The sequence below is a fragment of the Hemitrygon akajei genome, chromosome 8 (assembly GCF_048418815.1).
Source record: "Hemitrygon akajei chromosome 8, sHemAka1.3, whole genome shotgun sequence".
NCBI classification, from domain to species: domain Eukaryota; kingdom Metazoa; phylum Chordata; class Chondrichthyes; order Myliobatiformes; family Dasyatidae; genus Hemitrygon; species Hemitrygon akajei.
Window position 1 is genome coordinate 138332457 of NC_133131.1, and position 13240 is coordinate 138345696.

Here is a 13240-nt window from a genome sequence, read left to right on the forward strand (position 1 = left end):
CCATCTATATTTGTGTAACATTATTCAGTCCTACATTTTTTCAGGTTCTTTTATTCTACCAATTCCAACTCATTTTCCTTCATCCAAGCATTGAACACTGCACTTTATTATCTAGCAGCTTAATTATAATTCCTGCTGAAGAGTAATAATATCTTTTTAAGTGAGGGAGATGACTAAGAGTTTGGCGTGAATATATACAGAGCCAGTAAATATAACAGGCAGTGACTTGAATGGTAATGAGGAACAATGGCAATCTGAAGAATGTTCCTATTGAAGTCCACACCAGTTAAACACCAGCAAGTCAAAGATGTGGGAGATGCTCACTGTGCCATTGCCTACACTCCCACTCTTTACCAGGACTGTGAATTTTGGTTCTGTTCCTGATCTAGCTCCATATTACAGTCCAACTAGAGGAGAGGAGAATGGATGTGGTGCAGTAATGATGTAGATATTCTGCAGTCAGTAGACTTCTTTTCCCCCTAGATTCAGGCTCAGCTGCTGGGAAAACTGCAGTAGTGAGGCTACTGTGCAACTGTGGCAGGTCAGAGTTCAGCACTCCATCCAACCCTATTGTTGTTTATGCTAATTATTGGAACCTGAGTATTTAATTGCTTGATTAATAACTGATAGTAACACATGTAAAAGATTACTTTAAACTATATTCTTTCATTTCTCAAAACATATGTTTTTAAAGAGATTAATAATGGTACACTTTTTAAAAAATCCACAACACTATATAAAATTAAGCGATTTGTTATTTTATCTCTCTATTTCAAGCTGATTGGCTTTCATAACAATGAAAAGTCATCAGTTCTGATAAAAGATCATATGCTGAAATTGTGGGCTTCCTCAAGTTATCCCCTAATCTGCTGAGTATTTCCAATATTCTTTTTACCTCAAGTACCCTTTCCATTGTAGAACTGGAATATATTTCTTGTAGTTCCTTGTTCTAATGTTCTCATTTGGCAGTTGGTTAGCCTTTAGTGTAGTGAACTTGTATTTAAATTGGATCAAAAGTAGAATTTTAATTTAATTCTCATTTGTTTCAAGGCAACCATCTGCCCATATTGTGCTTTTACCAGTACACTGTAAGCCAGGACCACTAGATGGTGCACAGTACATTATAGAGTGTAATCTGTGTGTATGAAAGAATACCACATTTTGCTAGTGAACTGGCTGTCAGTAAATAAGAGAGATTTTCGTGTCCAGATAAACCAAGTTGATTTTCTGTGGTTTGTTGCATATCTTTATACATTAAGACCTCTTTAACCATTGTCTTAGATTTCATGTCTTTTATTGTTAGGTAAGTGAAACAGCCAAAACCACTCAGGGATCACCTTGCTGTTGTATTAATTTCTGATACTGATTTTCCCCTGCTATTGTTTTGCTGTTTTCTGAAATAAAACATAGAACATTGAAAGCTACAGCGCATTAGAGGCCCTTCAGCCCAAAATGTGGTACCAACCATGTAACCTATCCTAGAAGTTGCCTAGTGTTTCCCTACCGCATATCCCTCTATTTTTCTAAGCTCCATGTACCTATCTAAGAGTCACTTAAAAGACCCTGTTGTATCTGCCACTAACACCGTCGTTGGCAGTGCATTCCATATACCTACTTCCAAGCACCTTAAAACTCTGTCCCCTCAGGTTAGCCATTTCAGCCCTGAGAAAACACCTCTGGCTATCCACAAGATCAAAGCTTCTCTTTCGTTTTCAATTTTTTTATTAAATTTTTCAAAAACAGATACATAATGGTCATAGTAGTACAAAGGAAGTGAGATTACATTGTTGGCAATTAACACATGAGTAAAAACTATAGGTAACACCATATAATAGACCTCCCAAACCCTTGATATAAACAAGATACAAGAAAAAAAAGATGGAAAAAATATCCAAATTGAAAAATCAAAAACAAAATAAACTAAACTAAACACAACTAAACCTAAACTTTAAAAAAAGCAAGCTGGGCTATTCTATTACATCAAAAAAAATTATTAGTGTCATCAACTCCGCTCCTCTACTCAAATTAATGAATAATATAAAGGAATCGGAAAAAGTCAGATTACATTTCTGTGAAAGTATTGAATAAAAGGCCTCCAAGTTTCTTCAGATTTAACTGAGGAATCAAAGGTACCACTTCTAATTTTTTCTAAATTTAAACAGGATAAGGTTTGAGAAAACCATTGAGATGTAGTAGGAGGATTTTTCTCTTTCCAATTCAATAAAATAGATCTTCTAGCCATTAAAGTAGTAAATGCAATCATCTGCCGAGCTGCAGAGGGCAGATCAATCATTGGTAAACCAAAAATTGCAGTAATAGGGTGAGGTTAAATCAATGTGCAAAACTGTAGAGAATGTATCAAAAATATCTTTCCAAAATATTTCCAAAAGAGGGCAAAATCAAAACATAGGCTACCTCAGAGTGACATCTATCACAAATCAGATTTATATGTGAGTAAAAATTATCTAATTAATCTTTAGACATACGAGCCCTATGTACCACTTTAAATTGGATCAACATATGTCTAGCACAAATAGAAAAATTAAATAATTGAAAAAAAAATTCCCATTTCCCTAAAGGTAAAGAAAGTTGTAGTTTCTTCTCCCATACATTTTTAATTTTAGCAGATATATCTGGCTGTATATTCATAATCATATCATAAATTATTGATATTAAACCCTTTTGATAAGGGTTTAAGCCTAAAAATTTTTCCATATCAGTTGGATATGAAATCGGAAAAGTAGGTAACATCGTATTTTAAAAAAATCTCTGATCTGTAAGTATCTAAAAAAAAAAAGGGATCTGGGCAAATTATATTTATTAGACAACTGTTCAAAAGACATGAAACAGTTAATCCAAAAATAAATCATGAAAGCATATTATACCCTTTGTTTTCCAAACCAAAAAGGCTTGATCCATGAGAGAGGGTTGAAAGAAAAAATTAGATATAATAGGACATCACTTGATAAAATTTATTCAAGCCAAAAAATTTATGAAACTGAAACCATATTTGAAATGTATGTTTAATTATTGGATTAACCATTTGTTTATTCAATTGAGCAAAAAACTAAGGGAAGTGAGGTCCCTAAGATAGAAGTCAGTGAAAATCCTTGTGCAGAATTACATTCAAGATTAACCCATTGTGGACTGACATTAATATCCACGTGTCCAAAATATTAAATATTGAATATTAATTGCCCAATAATAAAATCTTAAATTCAGCAGTGCCAGGCCACCTTTCTTTTTGGATTTCTGCAAATATTTTTTACTTAGCCTAGGATTTTTTTTATATATATGATGAAATTTTAGAATCAATAGTATCAGAAAAGGATTTAGGAATAAAGATTGGTACAGCTTGGAAAAGATATTTAGGTAAGATAATCATTTTAATAGCATTGATTTGACCAATCAATGATGTAGACAGTAAGGACCGTTTAGTAAGCGATTGTTTAACCTGGTCTATTAAAGATAAAAAATTGATGTTAAATAAATCATTATGTTTTTTAGTAGTCTTAACACCTAGATAAGTAAAATAATCCACAACCAATCTGAATGGTAAACGTCTATAAATTGAAACTTGCATATTTAAAGGGAAAAGTTCATTCTTTTTAAGATTCAGTTCATAACCAGAAAAGTTACTAAACTGAGCGAGCAAAGATATGACAGTAGGAATGGATTTCTCAGGATTCGAAATATATAATAACAAATCGTCTGCATATAATGATAACTTGTGTATCATATTTCCGCAAGAAATGCCAAATATAGAAGGCAAGTCATGAATAGCAATAGCTAATGGTTCAGGGCAACATCAAATAACAATGGGCTAAGAGGACAATCTTGCCTAGTGCCCCGAAACAACTGGGAAAAAAAGATCTTATAGTATTGGTAAGTACCGAAGCCATAGGGGCATAATATATCAATTTAACCCAAGATATAAATTGCGGGCTAAAATTAAATTTCTCAAGCGTACTAAATAAGTATGGCCATTCAACTCTATCGAACGCTTTCTCGGCATCCAATGAGATAACACATTCTGGAGTTCTAACTGAGGGAGTATAAACAATATTCATTAATCTCCTGATATTAAAGGATGAATAGCAGCTTTTAAAAAATCCAGTCTGATCAACCAAAATAATTCAAGGCAATACATTCTCCAATCTAGTTGCCACTATTTTCGAAAAGATCTTAGAATCTACATTCAATAAAGATATAGGCCTATATGATGCACATTCAGTTGGATTTTTATCTTTTTTAAGAATTAAGGAAATAGAGGCACCATAAAAAGATTGTGGTAATTTACCTATAAATAGTGCATCCTTAAAGATTTTATATAGCCACTGAGAAAGTATAGTAGAAAAGGATTTTTAAAATTCTACTGTATAACCATCTGGGCCAGGTGCTTTACCTGAATTCATTAAAGAAATAGCATCTTTTACTTCTTGTTCTGTAATAGGAGCATCTAATACTAAATGCTCATTAGGTGATAATTTCAGAATTTTCAATTTCCTTAAGAATTCATGCATTGTAGTGGGGTCATCAGGAGATTCTGATTGATATAAGGAAGTATAAAATTCTTGAAAAGATTTGTTTATCTTATCATGATCAACCGTCAGAGTTCCATCTCGTTTATGAATTTTAATAATTTGACGTTTAACCGAAGCAGATTTCTATGACTAGCCAATAGTTTACTAGATTTATCACCATGTATATAAAATTGACTCCTAGACTTAATTGATTTTCAATCGAGGATGTTAAAAGTAAACTATGCTCCATTTGAAGTTCGACCCTTTTTTTTATAAAGCTCCTGACTAGAAGCAATAAAGTATATCTTGTCAATTACTTTAATCTTATCAACCAACATACAAATCTCTTTATTAAATCGATTTTTCAGTCCAGTAGAATATGAGATAGTCTGTCCACGATGTGTGCTTTAAAAGTGTCTCGTATTACCCCGCTGGAAATTTCATCTGTAGAATTTGTTGAAAAGAAAAAATCATTCTGTTCCTTAATGAAATTCACAAAGATGGAGTTATGTAATAATACAGAATTAAATTGCCATTGTCCAAAACTGGAGGCGTATCCATTAGTTTAATAGAAAGTTTCAGTGGCGCATGGTCAGAAATGACAATGGAATCATAATTACAGTCAGTAACAGAGGGAATTAGACAAGAGTCAATAAAAAAGTAGTCAATTCTAGAATAACTATGATAAACATGAGAAAAGAATGAAAGCTCTTTTTCCTTTGGATGTAGAAACCTCCAGATTTCTGAAATTCCAAAATCAAGCATAAAGGAATTAATAGAGGTCGCAGATTTATTCGGAAGTGCCTGATTAGACTTAGATCTATCCATTGAAGGATTTAAACAGCAATTAAAATCTCCTCCCATTATCAACATATAGTCATTTAAATTGGGAAAGGGTGAGAATAAGTGTTTAAAAAATTCAGGATAATCAATATTCAGAGCATAAACATTAACCATAACCACTCTTTTTATTACAGAGTAGGCCAGTGATTACCAAAAATCTACCATTTGAATCCGAAATTGTTTTGTAATGAACAAATGAAATAGATGAATCTATAAAAATAGAAACGCCTTTCACTTTAGCCTGGGAATTTGAATGGTATTTTTTGACTTTCCAAAACCTGAAAAAACGCTGATTCTCCTCTTTCCTCATGAGTTTCTTGTACAAAAGTAATATGAGCATTCATTCTTCGGAATACCTTGAAAAAATCTTTCTGTTTAATCGGATGATTTAAACCGTTTGTATTCCACGAAACAAAATTAATAATCTTATCCATCATAATTAGACCAGTAATATGGTACATAGAGGGTTAACCAGAATACAAACTCATGAACTCGGAAGAGGAAAAAAGGTTCAAAGAGGAACCAGAAGTTACGACATATCGGACATTTTAGTAGTTTCGAAATAGCCTAGGTGAAGAAATCTAATCTAAAAAGGAAGAAACCCCCTACCCCCACCCAAAAAGACCCGGAATTTGAAATCTTTAAATTCAAACATGCCTTTCCACTGAGCAAAGCGAATCAGACGTTCCTTGATATGAACATAATGGAGACAAATAATTAATGGCCGTGGATGATTAGATTTTGGATGTAATAAGCGATGGACACAGTCGACTAATGGAGGGTCATCCAGGATTTCTGTGCCAAACACATCGAATAAAAATTGAGAGAAGAACTTAATAGGATCACCCTCCTCAACATCTTCAGGGAGCCCGATTATCCATAGATTCTGTCTTCGAGACTGATTTTCAAGATTGGTAACTAGATTTATAACGATCCAGTTGTTGAGACATAGAAGCTAAATTTTGTTCCAAAGTTACGATTTTTCATTCTCTTTGCCGAGCTGAAGTTCTGAAATTGTTGCTTGCTGCAGTTCACCTTCACATCTAAGCGATCTAAAATTATCCTCGATCGTCTTTAAAACTCCTTCAAACATGGCAAATTTTTGAGTAAGTTTATCATCTATAAATTTCCACATTGCTTCAACAGTTAACAGAGCCTGCTTAGATTGTTTAGAATCACCGTCTCGTTTTCCATTGGAATCCGAACCTTTCCTGTTATTTGCTTCTTGTGATCTGGTATTCATTTCCAGCGAATTAAAGTCAAAGTCTAAAAGTATATCTATAACATAAACCTTTTGGTGTAGGTATAAAAGAGAGTAAATAAGGGTGGCTACAGGTAATAAAAGTAAAGAGAATAGAGCGGAGCCAGATTAAACCTCACTCCACGAGCGCCACTAGGAGACCTCACTATCAAAGCTTTTCATCATCTTATGCACTTCTATCAGGTCACCTCCCATCCTCCCATATAAATTATACAAAATTTATTGCTTTTGTAAAATCTAGTTGATAACTCAGTATTGCTATGGTGAGATTAACTAGACCTTGTACTTCAGGCAAGTTATTGACCTTTAAGTGAGTATAGTGCAGATACATCAGAATGGTACCAAGAACTGAAAGGTTAAACTACAAGGACAGATTGACAGACCTAGATTTAAAATGCTAGTAGAAGATTTGATGGATGCAAATAAGAGTGCAACTAGATTTCTTTCCACTATTTGGGAAAATAGGTATATCAAGTTAATTGATAGCACCATTATAAAGTAATTAAAACGAGATTGATGGATGTTTTTATTAACCAAAATTATTAAATGGTATTGAGAGAGAGTTGGTAAATGGAATTAGGACAAAGATCAACCATAATTCCATTTAATGGCTAAGCACTTTCAAAGTCTTCAGTTCCTGGACTCTCAAATTTGAAAAACCTAGTGGATACTTTTGAAATTCTAAACTTTTATTTGTTGTCAAATCCTGACAGCAAAATATTGTATCACTAACCAAGCCAAGTACTCATGCTTGCCTATGGGTATATTTTCAACAAATTAAAAATGTATGATGGAAACGTAAACTGGAAGTTATTGGAATTTTGTAAGTTTATTTCTTTAAAATAAAATTTTTACAAGAATAAAGTAAACTTTTTGTTTAAAAGTAATTAAGATTGTCAAAGTGGTGGATTTTAGAGCAGAAGCATGAGAGGGAAAAATTGTTGGCTTGATTAAATGTTGTAATGAAAATGCTGAGAATATTCTATAGGTTGTATATGTATCAAGAAATACAGTTATGATTCCATACTGATGATTTGTTATTATGATGTGGTGTTAAATTTTGTTACTCACTTCCAAGAGATTACATGGAGTGAGTTGTTGTTTTGGATGCTTTCCTTTTCCGCTTGCCTGATTGGAAAACATTTCCATTCTGGCGTATTAAATTCTTCAGCCTTATTGGGACCATTGATGGTTTGTGGAACTGCATTCTTTTTTTAATGAAGCACAGCAACTTGTAAGATTATCACTTTATCCATCTGCTGCAAACTACTGTCAAACTGGCAAACCCAACAGATTTGAAATGCTGGAAGTATACAGATACGCTTGTTTGAATAGATGAGTTAGCTTTTTGAATAGCACTCTTTGTAAACTTTTAATCATTGTCAATCTTATTTCAGATTTCCAAGATATTATTCAATTGAGTGGTCAGTTGTTTGGTAATTGTTCTTGCAAATCATTACAAGGCATATGGACTTATTAAAGTAGTTCCTACAATGGTTATCTGAAGGTTCTCACCTGACTACTTTGCTTGGAATGAAATTGTCTCTACTGTATACCTTGCTTGAGTTTTTGTAGTGAATACTTGAGCTCCATTTTAAGCAATGGTGATGTCGTGAATACTAATAATTGAATTTTAAAATAATTATTTTTTACTCTGGAATGTAATTGCAGCCGCAGAGTTATCAATCCTTTGTAGATCAGCAGGTACCATTAAGGATTTTGAATATAATTATTTTCCCCACATTCTTAGCAGAAGGCTTTGTCTTCACTGTATGAAACTGCCATAATGTTAATTGACAGTAATATTCTTTCCACTTGAAAATCTCTGGATCATTTAGCAGTTATTTCTTACTCATTTTCAGTTTAAGATGTTTGCTTGAATTTCATTTGGTTCAGTTTGTAAAATATTACATCTTATTCTTACAAACGGTATAGGAATTTTTCTGATATGCCATTCATGGTGTATGTCCCAGCCTCGTTAGTACTCCCAAAATACATCACTTCCCATTTATCTGGATTGAACTTCACCAACCCATTTTACCCCACATAAATATCACCCTCTGGCTTAACTCCACCTAACTTTGTTCAGTTTTTGCTTTAGTTTTATCATTCCCTTTGCAATATTTTCCATGTTAATCGAGCAACAAAAGCTGTTAATTATTAACAACTTTCAATTAATGTTGCAAAGTGATGCATCTCTGACTTTTTAATGTATTGCAGCAAAGTTAAAATTAGACTCTTCACAATCTTTCACTCCCAACCAACCTTATTGTTAGAATGTGTATTTTCCCCTGTGAACAAATTTATTAAAGTGGTAATTTTGGTTATTAACACAATTATTTTGTTGAAGGACAATCGTGAAGTGGACCGGAATGAAGGTCTGAAGTTTGCAAGGAAACATTCCATGTTATTCATAGGTATGTTTTCAGAAGAAAATTTAACCAGTGAAGGCTTTCATTCAACGTTTTTTTTAAAATTATACATTTACATTCAAGATTGTTTAATGCCAATTCCAGTGCACTGTAAAGGAGAACAAAAATCATTGTTACTCCAGATCCAATGCAGTACAACAAAATAACAATGAGATATAGGATGCAATAATAAAAAAACACAATAAATATAAATGCATAAAATTGCTTATATGCATTGTTATGTGTCCATTTAGTGACACTAGGCACAGCAGTCATAAGGTAACTGACTGACTGACAAATGATAAAATAGTGGTGGTGGAGGGTGTGAACCAGTGGGTTAGTGGGTGGAGGTGTTGATCAGCCTTGCTGCTTGGGGAAAGTACTGCTTTTGAGCCTAGTGTTCCTGGCATGGATGCTATGAAGCCTCCTCCCTGTTGGGAGTGGAACAAACAGTTCATGAGCAGAATGTGTGGGAACCTTCAGATATATTACTAGCCCTTTCTCAGTGCCTTTCTGTCTACTTGTCTTTGATGATGGATAGGCTGGTGCCAGTAGATGCATTGAGCAGTTTTGACTACCTGTTACAGAGCTTTCCTGTAAGCCACAGTATAGTTTCCGCACCGTGCGGTGATGCAGCAGGTTTGGGTGCTCTGTACTGCGCATCTGTAGAATGATGTAAGTATAGATGTGCATAGTCCAGCTCTCTTCAGCCTTCTCAGAAAGTAGAAGCATTGGTGAGCTTTACTGATTATGTAGAATGTGTTCTGGAACCATGAGAGATTGTGTAAGATGGTCACTCCCAAGAGATTGAAACTGCTTGCAGTTTCCACTGCAGTATCACTGATGTAAAGTTGGGTGTAAATGCTGTGAGTTCCCCTGAGGAGAACTCCATACTCTGATTTATCCCCTTCTTTCCAGTCTTGATGATGGGTCCTGGCCCAAAATATCAGCTGTTTACTCTCTCCCATAGATGCTGTCTGGCCTGCTTGAGCTTCTCCAGCATTTTGTATGTGTCGCTCCTGAGGGAAGAACCATCTCCTTGGTCTTACTGATATTGGGGAAGAGGTTATTTGCCTGGCATAGAACAAACCCTTTATTCTGTGATGTTGTACTTACCTGTATTAACCTACTCCATGATCAATCTTAACATCTCTCTCCTACATAGCCCAAAACCCTCTTGTTTTTTTTTTAACTCATGTACCTAAGAGTCTCTTAAATGTCCCTAATGTATCAAAACTCAGCCACCACCCCCGGCAGTGTATTCCAAGCCTTTACCATTCTGTGTTTTTTTTTTAACCTCTGACTTCTTTAAACTTTCATCCTCATAACCTTAAAATGCTATCCACCAGCCATCAACATTCTGAATAAAATATACTGGCTGTCCCCTCTATTTATGCCTTTTATAATCTGGTACACTTCTATCAAGGTGGTTCTCATCTCTTTCATTCCAAATAAAAAAAACCTTGGCTCACTTAACCAATCCTCAGAAGACTTGCTTTCTAATGCAGGCAGCATCCTCTGCACCCTCTCTAAAGCTTCCACATACTTCCTATAATGAGGTGGCCAGAACTGAATGCAAATACTTCAAGTGTGGTCTAACCAGATTTTAACAGAGCTGTTTGCTTTAACAAATTTATTCAGTAACAGAGAGAGAAATTAATATATGCTGAAAATAAGATACAAGCAAAATGTCAATCCTTTTGAACGTTTTTTGATTTCAGCATTGTATTTTTGTTTGGGAGGTATATGTTTGGGTTTTAAGACTAATTAGTTTGTTTTATTTTCAATTTTAATTGATTATTGTAAGTCCAAATAAGTTATGCTTGTGCAGATTTTTTTTAAACTTAAACTTAAAAATCTGAAATGAATGTAATGAATAATGAATTGATGAGTAGTGATTCAATTCAGCATCCTTTCCTCCAGTCTTTTTATTGTTTGTCTTGATTTCATAGCACAGCACATTTTCTCTAAACTATTTTAAAACATTTTGCAGAGTCAAGTGCAAAGACGCGTGATGGTGTGCAGTGTGCATTTGAAGAACTCGTTGAAAAGATTATTCAGACACCTGGATTATGGGAGAGTGAAAGTCAAAATAGTAAACTGAGATTATCGGACTCATCTGATGCCAATAGTGGAGGTTCTTGTGGTGGATATTGTTCAGTACTGTAAGACTTTGATGCTGTTGCTTTAAGCCAATTTTAAGTAATTGGTGAATCATTTGTATAAACTCTAGAGTTGACATTGCAGTTTGCACAATTTGTTCATGTTGTATAAAACTGTCCCTGTAATTACTCAAGGCTAAGTCAGTTGTAGCCATGCAGATCTTTGAAATCCATAGTTAGTGTTCAAAAACACATTTCTTGTAATGTCAAATCTCCTTGTAATTTGAAAATAACATTTAAAAATTCTAATCATTGAGAGTTCGAGTTCATGTGTGTGTGTTTATACAGGCCAGCTTCATCTAAAAACTGACTATTCACTGCAGACTCAAAATAATTTTTCTTGTGTTTTCACACTTCATTGCTGAACCACATTGCTGTATTTCCCTTACCCCAGCCTCAAATATTTAGTATGGTTTGCAAATTTTGGTATGTTTTAAGATAACTATATTTCCACTGCTGTTAATCTAGCTGACTAAGCATAACTGCATGAGAGTAAATTTGTATCAGATGTTAAAGTATCAACGTTTCTTCATAAACTACTGTTTCACATTGTTCTGGTAAAATCTTGCTGAGTTTTTTCACAGCATCAGAATTTTTTTTAGCTGTCATGTCCACAGTTGTGTTAAACAGATTATGAGTGGCATGCAACATTAATTGTTGAAAAATATGATTTTTTTAACGCTTACTCTACTGACACGAAAGATTAGACCTATCGTAAATTTCCCTTCCATAATAACCAAAGGATTAGAATCATTTGAAAATACTTCTCAGTCGTTTATGAAGTTAATCCTTAATTACCAGAATACTCTTCTAACATTCTAGCTTTATTTTACTGTGTACATTAATACTTCTGTTCAGTCTCATTCATTTAGAACTCTACTATTATATATTCAAATATTTAAAAGTATTGTGCAAGCTACATTTTCATGCAATCTATATAATTTTTCTTTTAAGTGGTGATACTGAAAATTGTTTTTTAAGAAATGTAGATTTACGGTTGAATAGGAATTGTAGCGAATGGGATCTTAGAGTTGAGTCAAATCTCTAAAATGTAAAATCTATTATTGCTGCATGCTTCTAGTGTTTATTTATTGCTTTATCTTGTGCATATTTGCTGAATGCTTAAAGGTAGCTGTCATAAAATGAAATTAAAGAAATAATCCCAGTGCTGTTTAATTTTTGCTCTTGTATCTTATGAGCTGCACAACTATCTTTTTTAGGGTAGAACATTTGTTATCTCCAAAGGTAAATAAAAGGCTAAATATTTGGAATTGAGCAGGTTGAAAATTAAATGTAAAAATAAAGGTTTGTTTATATCGTGCCTTTAACTTACAATAATGTGCCAAAGTGCTTCACAGTGGTATTATCATTAAAGGCCTCTACTGCATAGGCAATTGTTGATGAAATGTGCAAGATTTGGCTAATATTCCAAGTGTGAACAGCACTTTTCTAGGCTAGTCTCTGTATTTCAAACAGGCAGCCAATTTGGAACTGTCCTCTGGAGACTTTACCTTCAAAAGACAGAGAGACAGAGCAGGATTGCTGAACAAGGAGAAGAAACGATTATCTTAAATTTGTGTAGGGTATTTCCCAAGTTTTAAAGAAGCTAAATTATCTGTTTAATTATGACTGCAATTAGTAATGTGAAGATTGGGGACAGTGAATGAGAAATTAAAGTGCTGTAAATTACATTATGCAAGTATAGTGTGTGCACAATTTGGATAAGTATTTTACAGTTTTACAACAATGATACAAGGTATTACATCAAAGTATATACTGTATATAAATAAAAAATCAGAGGCAATTTCCAAATACTTGTTTTCTTAATAATTTTAAATGTTTCTGTGCTTCATGACTAATTAACATTTTTTAAACAAATGTGTTCATTTATTTTTAAATGCTGGGGATACAATGGTGTAATAGATTAAGCTAATTTACAAGCCACCATACCAGCCAATTTCTTCTCTTCTGAGTCCTCCAGAACCAACTGCATGGACATAAAATTTCCTTCAATTTGAGGCACGAAACATGGGAACAGAA

General features: G+C 33.8%; 1 protein-coding gene across 1 annotated transcript in view; it reads left to right on the plus strand.

Annotated features, from left to right (window-relative positions):
- Nucleotides 1-13012, plus strand: part of rab18a (RAB18A, member RAS oncogene family) — a 49706-nt gene extending 36694 nt beyond the window's left edge. Inside the window, exons 6-7 of the mRNA XM_073054724.1 lie at nt 8978-9044; nt 11032-13012. Coding sequence (XP_072910825.1) covers nt 8978-9044; nt 11032-11207 — 243 coding nt within the window. The 3' untranslated portion in view covers nt 11208-13012. The remainder of the gene's footprint in view (nt 1-8977; nt 9045-11031) is intronic.
- Nucleotides 13013-13240: the final 228 nt, after the last annotated feature.